Here is a 17,380-nt window from a genome sequence, read left to right on the forward strand (position 1 = left end):
TGCTGAGGGCGCACTCAATCCCGTTGTCCATGTCAGCGACCAAGATGTTGAACAAGACCGGTCCCAACAGGGATCCCTGAGGGACACCACTCGTTACTGGTCTCCAGCCAGACATTGAACCACTGACCACAACTCTGTGTGCGGCCATCCAGCCAGTTCTTTATCCACCGAGTGGTCCATCCATCAAATTGATGTCGCTCCAATTTAGAGACAAGGATGTTGTGTGGGACAGTGTCGAATGCTTTGAACAAGTCCAGGTAGATTACACCAACTGCTCTACCCCTTTCCATCAGTTCTGTAGCCCCATCATAGAAGGCCACCAAGTTGGTCAGGCAGGATTTCCCCTTAGTGAAGCCATGTTGGCTGTCACCAACCACCTTGTTGATTTTCATGTGCCTTAGCATGCCTTCAGGGAGAATCTGCTCCAAGATTTTCCCAGGCACAGAGGTGAGATCATGTTCTCCTTCTGAAAACCTGCTTTACTCTAGCACCTGATGAGATCTCACCAAGGAATGTGAGGTAATGGTGTGATTCCCTGGTACAAATCTTGCTTGTCAATGAAGAAAGCATTTAGAATCTTAGAATCACAGAAAAACCCAGGCTGGAAGGCTACAGAACCCATGGAGGTCATTTGCTCCACCTTTCTGTTTAAAACAGTAACAATTTCAAACATGGATGAGGTTACTCAGGGCTTCAGAGAAACCTGAGAGCATGCCTTTGTTTTGCCTTCCAAATGCTGACCTCCCAAGATGGAATGTAGAGTAATAGTCATGAATAGCAATAGATAAGCTTAACTGGTTTACTTAGTGGTTTAAAAAGGTATCTAAATGATTAGATTAGTAGCTTCTTAACTCTTTGAGACAGTAATTTTAAGTTATCTTAGGCCAGTTCATTCTTTATTATACCTTTAAAACTAAATGAGGTGAAACTGCGTAAGTTTGAGCTTTGGCATCCTTCTGCTTCTTCCACAATGCCATGCTATGTTCCATACTCATTAAAGCAAATGGAAATGGTGGAACTCACTAACAGATTGGGCTCCAAGTTCAGTTTTAGAGACACGCTCTTTACTGGGTAAAGGGGCAAGACATTATCAAAGAAAAAAATCTGATCAGTATAACTGGGTCTTTTACCAAGAAGTATTTTAAACTTCATGTCTCATGTTAATTTAATTTCTCCAGAACACGGTCCATATATCTTTATTTTCTTACTTAATCCACTTCTTAACAAACTAACTTCAAAGAGCTTCAGCCTTTCCTGATTGTGAAGCCACAGACCAAACAGAAAATTATCTTGTTGACATCAGCAAGGAAAATTTAGGGAAGATAATTAAGTGATGCTGTTGCTCTAGAACAATAAAGAGTTTTAACTTTCATCATGGTAATTGAGACACTTTTAATTCTTTGAATGGATAACCACAAGTACCAAAACAAACATTATATCTGACCAGCTGAAGCCCTGTTTGTGATATCAGCAATATGCTTTCTGAATACCAGAGATTTATTCCAGCTCTTTTATGCTGTGCAGAACGGTTTGCCTGTGAAAAAAATACAAAAAAAGTGACAGGAAAAGGGGGAAAAACACCTTAAGGGCAATGTGGGTTTGATGCCTTTGGAGATATTATGGCCTTTCTTCAGATAAAGTCTGCAGATATCTATGTAGCTCACTGCAAAAACAGCTAGACATAAGCCATGCTAGGAGCTTCAAGATGAAAGCCACTATGAAATAAGAGCAAGAGAGCATATGAGCAATTGTTTCTTGCAGAGTAGAACCAAGACAGCGTGGTTAAAGAGTGCAGGCAGAAGTTGCAAGATTGAAGGGGCAACTGATAAAGTTGGATCAGTGGATAAAGAACTGGCTGGATGGCCGCACACAAAGAGTTGTGTCAATGGCTCAATGTCCGGCTGGAGACCAGTAACGAGTGGTGTCCCTCAGGGATCAGTGTCGGGACCGGTCTTGTTCAACACCTTCATTGCTGACATGGACAGTGGGATTGAGTGTGCCCTCAGCAAGCCTGCCGATGACACCAAGCTGTGTGGTTCGGTTGATACGCTGGAGGGAAGGAATGCCATCCAGAGGGACCTTGACACACTTGTGAGGTGGGCTGATGCCAACCTCATGAAGTTTAACCATGCCAAGTGCAAGGTCCTACACCTGGGTCGGAGCAATCCCAGGCACAGCTACAGCTTGGGCAGAGAAGAGATTCAGAGCAGCCCTGTGGAGAAGGACTTGGGGGTGCTGGTCGATGAGGAAATGAACATGAGCCGGCTTCAGTGTGCGCTTGCAGCCCAGAAACCAACCGTATCCTGGGCTGCATCAAGAGGAGCATGACCAGCAGGTCGAAGGAGGTGATCCTGCCCCTCTACTCTGCTCTTGTGAGACCTCACCTGGACTATTGTGCGCAGTTCTGGTGTCCTCAACATAAAAAGGACATGGAACTCTTGGAACAAGTCCAGAAGAGGGCCACGAGGATGATCAGGGGACTGGAGCACCTCTCGTATGAAGATAGGCTGAGGAAGTTGGGGCTGTTCAGCCTGGAGAAGAGAAGCTGTGTGGAGACCTCATAGCAGCCTTCCAGTATCTGAAGGGGGCCTATAGGGATGCTGGGGAGGGACTCTTCATTAGGGACTGTAGTGACAGGACAAGGGTAACGGGTTAAAACTTAAACAGGGGAAGTTTGGATTGGATATAAGGAGGAAATTCTTTCCTGTTAGGGTGGTGAGGCACTGGAATGGGTTGCCCAGGGAGGCTGTGAATGCTCCATCCCTGGCAGTGCTCAAGACCAGGTTGGACGAGGCCTTGGGTAATATGATTTAGCGTAAGGTGTCCCTGCCCATGGCAGGGGGGCTGGAACTGGATGATCTTAAGGTCCTTTCCAACCCTAACTATTCTGTGATTCTATGATATATGCAAATCTAAACTCAAAGCATTGAGCCTAACACAGGAGCCAAGTCTTTGTAAAGTCTGTAAAGCTTAGGTTCATTATACTTCTGCAGATTTTAAGAACAGTAACAAGGTAGAATCATAGAATGGTTTGGTTTGGAAGGGACCTTAAAGATAATCCAGTTCCAACACACTGACATGGGCAGGGACACCTTCCACTAGAGTAGGTTGCTCCAAACCCAATCCAACCTGGCCTTGACCACTCCCAGGGATGGGGCAGGCACAGCTTCTCTGGCAACCTGTGCCACTGTCTCACCACCCTCACAGTAAGGAATTTTTTCCTAATATCTTATTTCAATCTCCCTTCTTTCAGTTTAAAGCCATTCCCCCTTGTCCTATCACTACATGCCCTTGTAAAATGTTCCTCTGCGGCTTTCTTGTAGGGCCCCTTTAGGTATCGGAAGGCTGTTCTAAGGTCTTCCCTGAGCCTTCTCTTCTCTAGAAGAGAACAGACTCTCTATCTCTTACTAAAAAGAAAAGGGAGAAAACAAAAAGCAAGGCCACGAAGCAACTCAGTAGTAAGTGTCCAAAAGTCTAAGTTTTCAAAGAGAAATTTCTAAGGACAGTCACTAAACGCTATTTTAACGGAGGACAGGATTTGTCCTCTAATATTCAGGGAAAATGCTGTAAGTTGGACCAGTCAGCAAAAACTTCAAAATGGATAAAATTCTAGATAGTCTAACTACAGGATCCATAAAATGCTGGTTTTCACTGCAAAGCAGAGCTTATTAAGTCTCTTGTCTGGAATCAAGTTTGAGCTTCTTCTTACTAAATACATCATATGAATGTTAATTTTAGACTGTTGAGAGCTCATTGATTTACACTTTCCAGTAATAATTTTTTTAGTCTTTAAAGTATGGGAAGAGATCAATTAATATCATGGACACGGCACTGTCTGAAATAAGAACACTGTTAAATAATGCATGCAACAAATTTTTATACAAGCAGTAATTAGATTTCTAGGATTACTTGAATATTATAATAGTCATTTCAGAGCTGTTACAATTATTAATTTTAATAATAATCTCGGTTAACTGGTGATCAGTCCCAAAAGCAGCAGCAAAAAGTGAGTTATGTAGCTTCCTCTTTGCTAAAATATTACATTATACAAATCATGGAGTAAATAACAAAATGCAATTAACTTCCCATGACTTACAAAAAATTACTGTTAAAACCACACAGTAGTGTCAAAGAAAATGATGCAGTCTGAGTTGAGAGATAAAGAGCTGCTGATCAGATCATAAAATTGTCTTAGTTAAGAGAATCTTCTTAATGAGAAGTTTCTTTACGTGACCTACTGGATTTTCACTCTCCCCCTCCATCACAGAGAATTTATATAACATCCATTTTCCTAGGTCACCATAATTGACATCACAATATTCAAACGCTGATGATCACGTACAGCATCGGGCCATTGTGATGGTTACAGGGACTCAAAGCACCAAGCAGGAGATAAATATGAGACTGCTGCACTGTTACTTACTATACGTTTGTGTATAGTTGCTCTAAAAAAATTCCAGCTAACTCCTTCCTTGGGAAGACGCAGCGCAACCCTTACTAGAACTGCTCATTAGAAAAAACATATAATCTTAGGAACGAAATGCCAACGGAAAATGAGACAAAACAGATGGGAAAGATGGAAATAGATTGCCTCAACCTTTAGCCCTGTGTCAGGAATTTATTCTGCCTTAGAAAACATTTGGTTTAGTCTTCCGACTCTCATTTTCAGAGGGCTTTTATAATTCTTCAGTAGTGCACCTGTCGGTTAATCCCTTGTTATAATCTATCCGGGATCACCTCACGGGGAGAAGAGCTGATGGATACCCTCACAGCCCTCTGAGGACTGGCAGGATGAATTGCTCTTTGGATACCGAGGAGGACACACTGGAGGTCAGGACAGCTGTGACATGAGCTGGCACTAGAACAAGGGACCTCTCTCCCCAGATAAAGACAAAGCAGAGCAGAGGATCTGTGATACCTCCCTGCATCCTGCCTTGAGAGCATATTATCTGATTCTATTTCCTATACACACTGCACACTGCTATTTTTCTCCTAGCTTTCTAAGCTTGCTTTTCAGACTCTCCTTTAGAAACACATAATAAATTTAACCTTGCAATGTTTTGCCATGACCAGGCCAAAAGTTACAAGTAAGCATAAGCGGCCTGATTCTAAAAGAAACAAGTCTTACTCCAATGTAGTAAAGCTGTTTAAAATGTGGTGAACCTCTGCATTTCCACTGCCTAAATCACCGCAGACATTCTGCACTTTCAAGGTGTCAAGTCGTTTTCTTTCCCTTTCTCTGTGTTTTTAAAAGAAATGCAAACATACATTCATAACAAAACCTAAGAGCTGCCATTATCTTCTCAGAAAGGACAGATGCTATCATTTTAGTGAAAGTCAAGCTAAGGCAAAATATACAGCTATACTTACGCAGAGACAAAGAAAAAAAAACCAACTGGAGACTTCTCTTAGTTTCATCTTTTCCTCCCTCTTTCCTTTTCTTTTTTTCCACTCCCTTAAATTTAAAATAACATTTAAATACTTGCTTATGTTGCCAACAGAAGTATCTAGGAGCAGAAGCCAAATACTGTATTACTTTAAAATACCGCTAAGAAAGTAACAAATAGGTGTGCATAGACCGTAACGTCTTCAACTCCTTCCATATGCAGTCGACCCCATAATTACCTCTCAACAGAGTATTGTGACAAACATGAACATTCCCGTCTTCTCATATCCATCTGCAGAGCCTCGCTTTAATTTTGCGGCTCGTAAGGTTTGGAGCACTATATATCACTATATATCAGACATCCTTGTTCACTTTGCAGGCTGCAAACACCAGAATCGGAAGATAGCTTCTTAAAGGCGTTATAATGAGGTGTTCTGCCATAAAATCTACTGAGGAAAGTTGCTGCTTTTTTTCCCTCCCTCCTTCTGGCAGTACCTCAGACATAACGAGATGGTAATTATGGGGAAAGCGGATGTGTAAATGGTGATTCACTGTGTATAAGGTGAAAATCTGACACACTACAGCCTAAAATAACAGTTTTTACCCTCAGGATTACATATTTGTCAGTAGATTTATTTTTATGACTTTTTAGTTTGTTTTTTTTTTTAAACAGATAGTAAAATTGTTTTGAAAAAGGCAAAAAAAGAGACAAACCAGAAGAAAATCCTTAAAAATGTAGCTGGCCTGAGAGAAGCTGTGATAAGGTTAAGAGTGCCTTGCTCGAGTGTTATTGAACCACTCCTGAGGATCTGTTGCTCAATACTCCAGTACCTCCCCAGTGATACGGGAGTGCTGCAAGGCTTCTGTGCTCCTCCTGAGCAGTTTCGTTTAGGAATCTTCATGCTTTTGATATAAAGGAAAGCATTTATTGCAACAGAAGAGAGTAACCCAGGAATCCATGGGGATATGACTCTTCATAACCTTTTCTTTCTTTGATTATCAGTTTATAAGCATTTTAGAGGTGACGGGGATCTCTTAGGAAAAGATAGCACCTCCTCCCCCAAACCCCTGAGTGCCTTTAAGCTCTTACTTGTTTTGCAGTCCTTACAAACATGCAGCACTGGTTGCTTTCCACTTCATTTTTTTAAGGATTGAATCCCCCGTTTGAAACTATCAGACTCCCAAACCAAAGATCCCTCATGAGTGAATTTGTTGCCAGCGCTCTTTAAATAGGAGCACATTAAAATCAAAGTTTTGTCTCCTGGCACAGTGCCTTTGTGGCAAACAGCCTTCTCGGGGCTTTAACTCATGCAAGCTGGAACATCCACAGTGTTATGGGTGGAGATGGAGTGTCAGGGAAGTGTTTGGGGAGGAAAGGCAGACCTTCCCTCTATCCAAGACCCTTCTCATGAAAAGCCATCTGCCCTTAGCCAAAACCTCGGAAAGAGGCTTGCTTGCCTGCTTCTTCCCTCTTTTCATTTTATGGGAGAAAAGGAGTGCTCTGCAGTGATGCAAACAGGAAAGGACTGCTTTCCAGAGAAGCATGACTACTTTCTCGCCTGATAATAACAGAAAAGGCAAATAATTGAAGCCTTTTCAAGAATGTGAAGCAGAACACAATTCAGATTCCTAAATCGGATACACTCAGTTCATCTCTTGCAAGTTTGTTCACTTCCATTTGGAGGTGAAACCCAATTCTCAGCCAAAGGCTCTTAAAGGGACAGCATTTGTTGATATGGATCTGAGGTGAGAAATCAAGGCAGTGTGTTCCTTCAATAACATTTTATTGGGAATAGCCCAGTGTTAACTGCGAGATACATGAAGCAATACTAATCGGCAAGGCCAGCAGGAATGAAGCTGATCCACTTGCTTGTCTAGACACTGACTTGATATAAAGGAATGTGACTATATGGAGGGGAAAAAATCCAGACAAAACCAGGAAGATGAAAGCTTTGTGGCTTTTGGGTGTACTTTACACCTCAAACACATCACACTGCATGATTTTAGCAGTGCAACTGCTATCAAACATTCCTGAAAACACTGACACCTGAAGCCTGACGCAGGATTGCCTGTTTAATTACTGCTTTCAGGCAGAGTGTCTGACAGCCTAGAAAGAAGGCATTTATTTCATTGAGGAGTACAAAGTCTGTTAAAATGTAAACAGTAAAATCAATTAGAGATTGTATTCTCCAAACAAACAAACAAACCAACACAAAGCAGCACCAGATTTTAGCAGAAATGCGTCTGAATTCATTTCCAAAGGTGAAAACACCAAACAACTACTGAAAAGCATCTGCCACACTACATAGTGTTTCAGTAGTGCCACAGCTTTCCAGTTAAAATCAATGCTCACATCAAGAAAAGCAGCCACTACCTCAGGAAAAGAAAACTAGAGATTCCTACCAGAGATCCTTTCCCACTTTCTTTACTGACTTCAGGGAATCATACTACTCACCTGCTGAAACCTTTTCTATTAACTAGCCCAATTATAAAAGAAAATCATGGGCCCATAGAACCAACTAGGTTGGAAAACTATAAAAGAAAATCATAGAATCAACTAGGTTGGAAAAGACCTTTAAGATCATCAAGTCTGAACACCACCCCAGGACTGCCAAGGCCACCACTAAATGAACTCCTACTATTTGTAAACTCCATTTACTAGTAATTTCCATATATTTATGCCATGTCTTGCCTGTTTTCATAAACTGATAACAAAAATGCATCTATATTAAAGATCAAGATTGAAGCCGAAGAGTCCAAAACTAAAACACAGAGCTCTCCTCAAAGTTCAAGAAGGGGACCTGAACTAAGGACCAACACAGAGCAAAAGGTTTCCTTTGACTGGAAACCACATTCAATGAGTTCTAGTGTTTGTGGCAATGACATCTGCGTGTTCTTCTGCACTACTGGAAATGCAACTCAAGCAGAAAAGGACCCAAAAGTATTTAGATTCTACCTTCTGAAGCCTAATTAGGATTTACAATCAGCAGTCAATTTCAAATTAGAAGTCCTTGAAAAAGAAGAAAGAACCCTAAATATTCCTGTCACTTCCCCCCACATCTGCAGTGCATGATTAGACAAAACTAAAATTACTTTATCTAAAAATTACTGTGGTATTTTCACACAGTGGCAGCTATGTCAAACTACGCTGTTACATGATGACTGCGTTTTTTGAATCTATCGCTGCTTATCATGTTTCTTTAAAACCTTTCAATTGTACAAGTAATCCAACCTATGCACCTACTGAACCGAAATGGAAGGAAAAAATCAGCCTCTGCTATTTTTAAATGAAACAATATTTTTGTCCCCTGGTAACGTGCACATCCTTCCAAATTTCTCCATGTTTTTCTAAATACAGAACAGCTTGTCTTCCTCCTCCTTCAAATACCATGCCCACTTCTTCCACAATGTCAACCAAAAAGCAGCTGACTTCTTGTGATGGATTGCCTTAAGATTACAACAAAGCAAGTGACAAATTTTGTAATAACCCTTTTCCCCTCCAGTTCTGCAGGCAGCATTCATTTGCATGTAAATTAATAAACTAAAAATGTGGAATCACAACTCAAGGGAGCTAAGAGAATTTCATGCTATTCTAGCAAATTTGCTTGAGGAAAATACACTTTTTACCCAATCTTGGCCATCGGGAAGCCCATTTTTCCCTGCTGAAGCCACAGTAGTGAGTTTAAGAGTTACTGGAGCTGCAGAAGTGTAATCACAGCTGTGGGTCTCGGCTCACAGGCTAAGGGTTGTGCTAAGGGCTGCACAACAGTACCTCACTTATCAGCACCCTGGTATCTAGTCACATTCAAAGGTTTTGGGTCTCTGTTATTTAACACAATATAAATAGATTTACATTCCAAAATGACATCTGATATGAAATATGACTGTTTAAAATTGTAATAATAGAAAAGCCAAGGAAGCGATAAGCAACATCTAAGGTTGTACTTACCATAAATTCCTGTTGAAATACAGGGAAATGCCTGTAAAACAAATGAAAGGGGGGAAAAAAATCAGTGGGATTTCTCTTTGCTGAACTTTTTACCAAAACCAAGGGTGTTTTTAAATGCCTGTTTTCCAACACCCAGAGATTAGATGTTGTAGCCTTCGCTGTTAGAGCAGTCAATTCATGGGCATTTTCATGTCATTATATGAAACATATTCCATATGTATTTCTTGCTGCCATGTTAACAAAGGCACATTCTTTTTCTCATCTTGAGCTATGAGCAACATTTGAACTTAGAATTGTTATTAAAACTGCCTTTTGAGCTAAAAATTAATGCCATGAGCTAAAAATTAACACCATAAGCTGGTACAGTAGGAACAAGAAAAGGTTATATTCTCTGGATAGAGTCAGACAATGTTTCTTCAGTAGTAAAATAAGCTTGGTCAGCTTAAACCCTGCCCTCCCCTGCCTCTTTGCCATGCCCTCATTCACTATACCCTCCTTTTTTGTTTGAGAGCCTTTCATTTTTAACCTCATTTCTTTCAGACATGTGGTTTGTGGTGTGACCCAGCACAGCTGTACTGGAACAAGTCAAAGGCTTGCAAACTGGTTCAGGGACATGAACTAGAAGACAGTGGGTGAAAAGGCAAGGTACATTTTTGGGTCAGCTTGGACACCACAGAAAACGCATCACGCCACAGGAGATGGTTCTAGACACTGAAAGCAAGAATGCCCGTTCATGCTTCTCCTAGCTGTAGATTTGCATTTCTGTGAGCCCGAGTCAAGTTTTCCACCAGGAGAAACCAAAGCCATGGTTTTACAAGAGAGACAATTTTCTTTGTGTGCCACTGATACGTGATAGCACCTTTGCCTCCCACCTCTAGACTGACAGCAAACACAGCTCAAAGGTACAGGAGCACCTGGGACCACAGTCTCAAATATCCACCCTGAGGCTCCCTCCAGATACCCCGGCGATGAGTCACCATACAAAAGAAAGGAATTCTTCTTGACTTAATCACACAGGAAAACATTATTCAAAGCTAATGCTTGCTTTATATTTAACCAGGGAATTAATTAGGGAATGGTGATTAAGAAAGGAGAGGTCTAATGGAAAGAATACATCCTCCCCTCCCCTCTGAAAATACTTAACTAAAAATAAAGTGAGGGAGAATTACAGGCTCATTCCTTCTCACAACCACTACAACTTACATCCTGAAAAATACTTAGCTTTGTAGTTTGTACCCAATAAATCACAACGAATCAGCTCTTTAAGGAAATGAGGAATGGAGTAGGGGGGGAAAAGATATCCACAGGGTTACAGAGCTCAGGCTGAGGTGGCAACAGATGCTCCAGCAATAAGAGAGGCATAAAGGACGATTTTGTCCGGTTTAGAAACAGATTATAAAATTCACCACTGCTGAAGCTTCACATTAAGAGATAATGGAAAACACAACACTTGTTCGGAGCCATTCTCTGCCAGAACCTGAGTAACAGCACATGAGTTAGATACTATTACTGGCCATGTGGAATGAGTAATGGAGTATTCAAGGTTCCTTCTCTCACTGGCCCCACAACTCTGGGCATGGGCAAACGGTCCTGCGGCACATCTGAAATCCCATCAATCCCATAGCTCCTTGGGCAACACCACATACGGTGCATGCAGGAAGGAGCACTGCCACCACCGACTTCGGATGGCCACATATGAGGCAAAGCACCCACTGTGGGGAACCACGTGCCGAGATGGGTCGGCAGCCCCTGGGCAGTGAAGAATAACCGTGCACCATCTGCCCCCATGTCGCTACAGGTCTATCACCTATGCAAAGCAAAGGGCATCAGGCTGATAGGGTGCCCAAGCAAGATGCAGCTACTTAAACCTAGATGGTGATCTTAAAGGTATTTACAAGACCAGCCACTGGACTAACGGATGGGCTCGGAATATGCTGTTTAGATCTCACAGTGCAACTGTGTTTATTTGGGCCCCTGGAGCTGGGAGCCTTAAAGGAAGCCTGTGGGCTCCAGGGGACTAGGCTTCCTTTTCAGCCCTGCTTGCAGAAGAGGTGAGATGACTGCATTTTCAGCACTGCACGACAGACACCTGTTGCATTTGTTCACCTCCATTCACAGAACACGCTGCTCTGAGGCTGTTTAGCAAGCTTTAGCCAGTAATTTGTGTGTTGTGTGTGTTTCTTAACACCTACTTGAAAATTACTGTGCAGGCACATCATAATCATTACCTTGCTTTCAGTTTCTGTCATGCAGCTGAGACATGAATGGAGCTACAAGAGCGCGTAAAATCCCATCAAGTTCCCTTGGAATACCGGTCTGTGCCATAACTTAGATGAGCTCTGTCCTCTCCCTCATTCAGAGATGATCACAGCATATAACCAGCAGATGTAATTTTGTAAGATGTGACAGTGCTTTTATTCACTCAAGAAAGGCCTGTGCCTGAGATCACATATCAACTGTGTTTCCCTTGGCTCCTAGGGAGACAATTTAGTCTAGATGCCAGGCTGAAATTACTGGCAGAGCCCTAATGGGGAACTCACAGCATGGATATCAACATACTACAATATTTGGCTTATGGACAAAAGACGTTAAGGTTTCTAACCTTTTCTGTGCGTAATAAAATCTTAATTATGTATTTGATTTCAATAAAAAATTCAGGTTCACAGTAGGAAATATTCATTCCCATTTCCACAATAAAGTGTTTCTCATCTTAATTTGTTGCTGGTAACTGCTATTTACTGACTAACCTTTAATTTCTTTGCTACTGAAATAATGCGTTTGCTTTACTTTGAGGGCTGACAGCACTCAAAACAGATGTAACTCTGGAGTAGAACACAAGTAGTAAGAGTGAGAGCTTACTACCACTACGCTGCTGTCACCATCTAAAGAGGCCAAATTAAATCAGCTGTGTGAACACTCTAAGGCTGAGAGTGATTTAATTCCTGTAGGAGAGGATGTGGGTAGTCAGACTCTGGTACTTTTTAATTGAATGTTTCTTTATTAAGGCTATAGCAGCACTGTTAATTAGGATGAAATGTAATGCAGTTTCATGAGGAAAACTTACAATAGTCACCATGTGGAAGCCAGGTTGGGCTCTTAGGACATTTCAATAGGAGGAACCTGGGTATTTAAATACTTAAGGGCTTGTCTACAACAAGGGATTCTAGTTCACACTGAGCTGCAATGTATTAACTGTTATACATTAGATGAATATAATTGCTACATCTACATGACCAGCCGCCTCCTACTGCAGTCCTAATAATTGCTTCCAAAGAGCAAAGACTGTCTTCGAATTAAGTGCTTGGCATTCTGCACCAGCATCCCAGTGTCATTTCTGCCACAACCCAGCCACATACAAGGTAAGCACTTGTCTTCCAGCACATAACACAGCAGATAACAATAAAATTAAACACAGATTGAGCTTTCTCTGGTTTCACTGCATCATCTCATGAAGCAGACTAGCACACATGCTTGAGAGCCTTTCCCTTGTGAAACTGCTATTGCTGAATCTTCACAAAGAACTTGGAACTGTTTAAAAAGTCTTAGCTTTCACTAAAATTGCAAGAGGAAACAATTTTAGCTGATTCTTCAACAAAGTAAAAGTTCTTAATATCTCTGGGTTGATGGTAGTTAAATGCGTTACACACAAAACACCACCACAAGCTTCTCCAGAAAGTTCAAGGTAACACGTATTCCTTTGGATATACTTTATTCATATCTACATACACACACTTTATGCACTCTATATACTTTATACTTTGACCTTTTCCTTGGTCATGCTCCTTGCTAGCTAGAGCCTGTGCCACTACTGCAGAGAACCTTGCATCTGAACAAACTTGAGGATGTTAGGTCTACTGTTCCCACTATCTCACTATCTATGTATCACCAGTGCTCTGGGACCTGTGATACAGGTATTTTGCTAGAGGATGAGCAGATAACTGACTCTGGGAAAAGATTTTTTCACCAAGCAGCTTGTTCCTTTGTGAGCTCCAGAAGTGGCCTCTTCATCTCCTCTTTCTTTTCCATAATCTGAGGTAGCAGCCAACCTGCGCTCAATGAAGATGATGTCCCCCAGTACCAGCTCAAGAGGGGTTAATTCCCTTCCCCTACCACCTTCCTCCAGAGCCTGTGAAGCCTCACATGCTCCTGAGCTGCTTGTTTTATCCCCTTAGCACTGCAAGGAGCTATCTGTTCATAACCTATTAACCTTCTCCCTCTTATTTGCCAGCAAGTGGGAAGTTGCCCTTCAAGCTGGGACATGGCTTTGAGCACTATACCATAGGCCAAAAATAATTAACTTGCCTTCCACTTTAAAAGACTATCTCTACAGTTCCTTAGCAGCATTAAGAAACTGCAAAAGCACTAACACCCAAATCAAAGAAAGACCCGAAACTCCAAAAACCGAAGTGCCAAACCACTCTCCATGTCAGATTAAGCAGAAAGCTGAATCATTGCTTCAACAGGAGAAAGCTCCGTTCCTGCTGCTCAGAGGACCTGACCCAAAACTCAAACAAACTCTGCCCTTACAGTGCCTCAGTTTATTATTTCTGAAATTTGACTTGAGTTTTTGTTTTTCACCTTGATTCATATAAAAATATTGAAGTGAGATGAGTTCCTCTGTGCTGGGAGCATCCTTGTCTGAAAAGTAGTACAGTGAGCTCCTCTGCTAGATTGTTTGTCTTACAGTCAGTGATAGCCTCATGAACTGAAGTGGCAGGTGAGTGGGCAGAGAGAAAATTGCTTGTTTAAGAGCAGCCCTGACAGCACTGCTCTGCTGTGATTCACGAGGGTGAATGTCAGAGGGATGCTGCAGAGGTAAAGCAGAGCATTACAAGGTAAAGCTGCCTATGCTGGAATGAGTTTTGCTGCACAGAGTTAAAGTATAATAAGGAATTTTTCACACCCTAAGTTCCCACGTGTGTGTTCAAAAAGTTCACTGTAACATAAATATCTATCTGTAATAACTTTGTAGAACATCGCAGATGAACAATGTTCCCGTTTCCTTGGCACTTTACTACCTCTATGACTTGCCATGTCCACCTTCAAAAGCCAAAAGTATTTACTGCCTAAAGCCATGCCTTCTGCCAGAAATAAACATGTTTAGATAGCATGCTATGAATATCTTTTTAACATTCAGCACCAAAAAGCTGTGGCACGTACACAGCGGCACTGCAAAGTGCTCTTACAGAGACTGCAGCACAGTGCTATGAAAGCTAACTATCAGCTAAACCACAAAGTAAGCCAATTTAAATGATACCAATTGTTTGAATAATAATTTGTTTTTCATGACAAGATTTTATGATTTGAATCTAGTGGGTGGTAAAGATGTGTGGTGGGGAATAGAGTGGTGTATGTTCTAACTTGGAGCATGTAGTCGAGCTGCTGCAACTGCAGGGAATATACAGGACCACAAGCAAGCAAAAACAAGCAGAAGGATTCAAAACTGGAACCCTTCAAGCTCATCCATGCCCATCCTGGCAGCATCCACTTGGGCCGCTGGCACACACAAAGGTACCATCAGATGTGTACAACAGTACCACTCCCCAAGGGTTTCATTACAGTGTTGACACCAGGGGCCCCATACCTGCTTCAGATTAACCCATCTCCATTGTGCAGACTTGGACTTATGGTACACAACCACAGACAGCACCATCTACACACAGAGTTCAACAGGAGTATGACCTCTATAGCTCAGGGACAGCAAGAGGCATGCAAGTCCACTAACTAATCATCCTTAAGTCTAGCATCAAGCAGTGTGAGTTTGTACCCCAGGAGAACCAGCAAATAAATTCCTGTTCCCTATCCCTTGCCATGACTGTTAGCCTGCCCTAGCTTCATTTCTGTAAGCCTAAACAGTCTGACCCCAGTTACAGCACTGTTTTTCAGTGTTCATCAAGTAACTCCAGTATCAGCTCCCCTGATATTCCTGTTGACCATCCAATGCTCCTAAAGCACTTGGGGTGCCTTGGATGCCTTTCAAAATAACATGCTCTATAAAACCACCTATCTCCAAAAAGCACAATAAACCTATAAACTTCAGGGCCTACCGTACCTCTTAAGCTGTACAAAACATCCACAGGGTACATGCATACATATGTAAGATACCAGGAATATTTCAAACATTTCTGAGCTAGATTTTGCTACTTTTACTAGATCAAACGTATAAACCAAACCATTTCATAAACCACTGACTATAATACTATCCTGTTGCCTTTTAAAAGTCCTTACACTACTACTTGGAACAAAAAATAAAGAAAAACTTATTTCCCTGTAAATCTCCTGCCATAAATTCTGTATTTGTCATCATTCTGAACTGTAATTCAATGAGCAATAAATTTTGCAAGTAACTGTCATACAAATAAGATTTATTAATAGAGCATTCTAATGCAACTCCCTATACTGAAAATGAAGAGAAAAAAATTAAAGGGAAGAACTGAACATGGGAATGTTTAAGCTCAGTTTTCATTATGGACCATACTAGCACGTTTATTAATCCATCTTTAAAGAATACAAACATAATTACTGCCTCAAAAATGAGTCTCTTGATCACAGCAGATCACCCACAAACCTTTAGGCATTCATATGAGCTTCCTCATTCACACAACATCCAGATTCACTATGAGATACAACATCCAGCTGCTCAGCACTGTTAGAAACACCAGGCACATGCAGGTGCTGAAAAAACTTGAGGGGAATATTGAAGTATAAACATAAGAACCCAGCTATTTAAATGCCAAGAAGTTTACATCCCAGCTATGTTGAAGGTTCTCTGTGGGTACTGATGGGTGACAAAATGCTGGTCAAGCAACTACAGCTGAAGCTCAGATTCAGACCCAATGTGAAACATCCCTTCTGGATGGTGGCTCACGACTTCTCAATGCACCTTCATTTACCAGACTGCAAGTTCACATTGCACAATTGAAGGTCAATAGGTTTAGAAAATGATACACAGCGGTATTTACATTTCAAATAAAACCCTAACAGCTGGGTGGCAAACGATAACTGAGAGAAGACTGCTGCAAAGCTACTGAAAGCTTGAAGGACTCCTATTGAGTACAAATGACTTGCAACAAGCGCGTAGAGAACTTCATCATAACTCAGAAAACACAGAACCCAAGCCAAATATGTGGCTGTTGTTCAGAGGATGTCCAAAGCTTCCCCTGCTGGTCGCACTTGCAGACTGCCCCAGGTAAATATCTACCACAAAGACTGCACTTCTTCAAGTCTGTTTATTTAGACAAAAGGGCAGTTACTGAAAGAGGCCACCTGAGAGGTTAAAAGGGCCAGAAGAACATATTTAATATTTCCGGTTACCAAACTAAACAGATCACGGGGCTGTGGGGAACCCTCTCCTTTCATGACCTGTTTCCCACAAAAGTGGCTCTGCTCTCATTGACAAATTGTGTCTCTCGCCTCACGCAAGGAGTGAAAATTTAGTTTCATTTTACTGAAATAATTAAAAATTTCAACCAAGACATACCAAAAAAAAATTACTGAGGAACCACTCCCAAAGTGTGTAAATTATTTTTAGCAGCTGTGCATTGTAACTTCATGTGAATTTAAAACAGATTTTTGAAGACACTGAATCCAGCTGCTACAATGAACTACGCATGAAAGTGCAGCATCGTAGCATGGAATTAACTTAAGATTCACTACTTGAGGAACGTCACCAAATTAATTACCTTAAAATGTTCAAGTTTACTATCGTTCAGTAATTAAAGGCAATAGCTCAATCGACCGCCTGGATAAAGACCTGCACTGAAAGTTGGTCGAACAGTTTATTTCATTTCCCCAAGTACGAAGTGAGTAGTTGGATGAGTTTTGGTTTTGTTTTCTTTCTGAACTATTTGCACATACGTAGTTAGAATGGAAAGCTGATGGGGGAACTATGGGCTAACAGCTTGGGAAGCATTTTTAGAAATCATAGATCATTTGTATGTAGAAATCCTCAGAAGTGAAACTGGACCTTTTAAAACAGCACAGAATAGCTGAGGTTGGAAAGCTCCTCTAGTCTATCCCACCTGCCCAAAGCAGGGCCGACTAAA

General features: G+C 41.5%; 1 protein-coding gene across 6 annotated transcripts in view; it reads right to left on the bottom strand.

Moving 5' to 3' along the window:
• The window catches only part of MACROD2 (mono-ADP ribosylhydrolase 2), an 887,639-nt gene that overhangs the window by 282,933 nt on the left and 587,326 nt on the right, over positions 1 to 17,380 (bottom strand). For all 6 annotated transcript variants that reach the window (XM_061461531.1, XM_061461530.1, XM_061461529.1 and 3 more), the window contains one exon: positions 9,336 to 9,366. In XM_061461531.1, coding sequence (XP_061317515.1) covers positions 9,336 to 9,366 — 31 coding nt within the window. The remainder of the gene's footprint in view (positions 1 to 9,335; positions 9,367 to 17,380) is intronic.

The sequence above is a fragment of the Pezoporus flaviventris genome, unplaced genomic scaffold, assembly GCF_033815535.1.
Source record: "Pezoporus flaviventris isolate CSIRO_AGI_PZ_B2104156 unplaced genomic scaffold, CSIRO_AGI_Pfla_v1 ptg000031l, whole genome shotgun sequence".
NCBI lineage: Eukaryota > Metazoa > Chordata > Aves > Psittaciformes > Psittacidae > Pezoporus > Pezoporus flaviventris.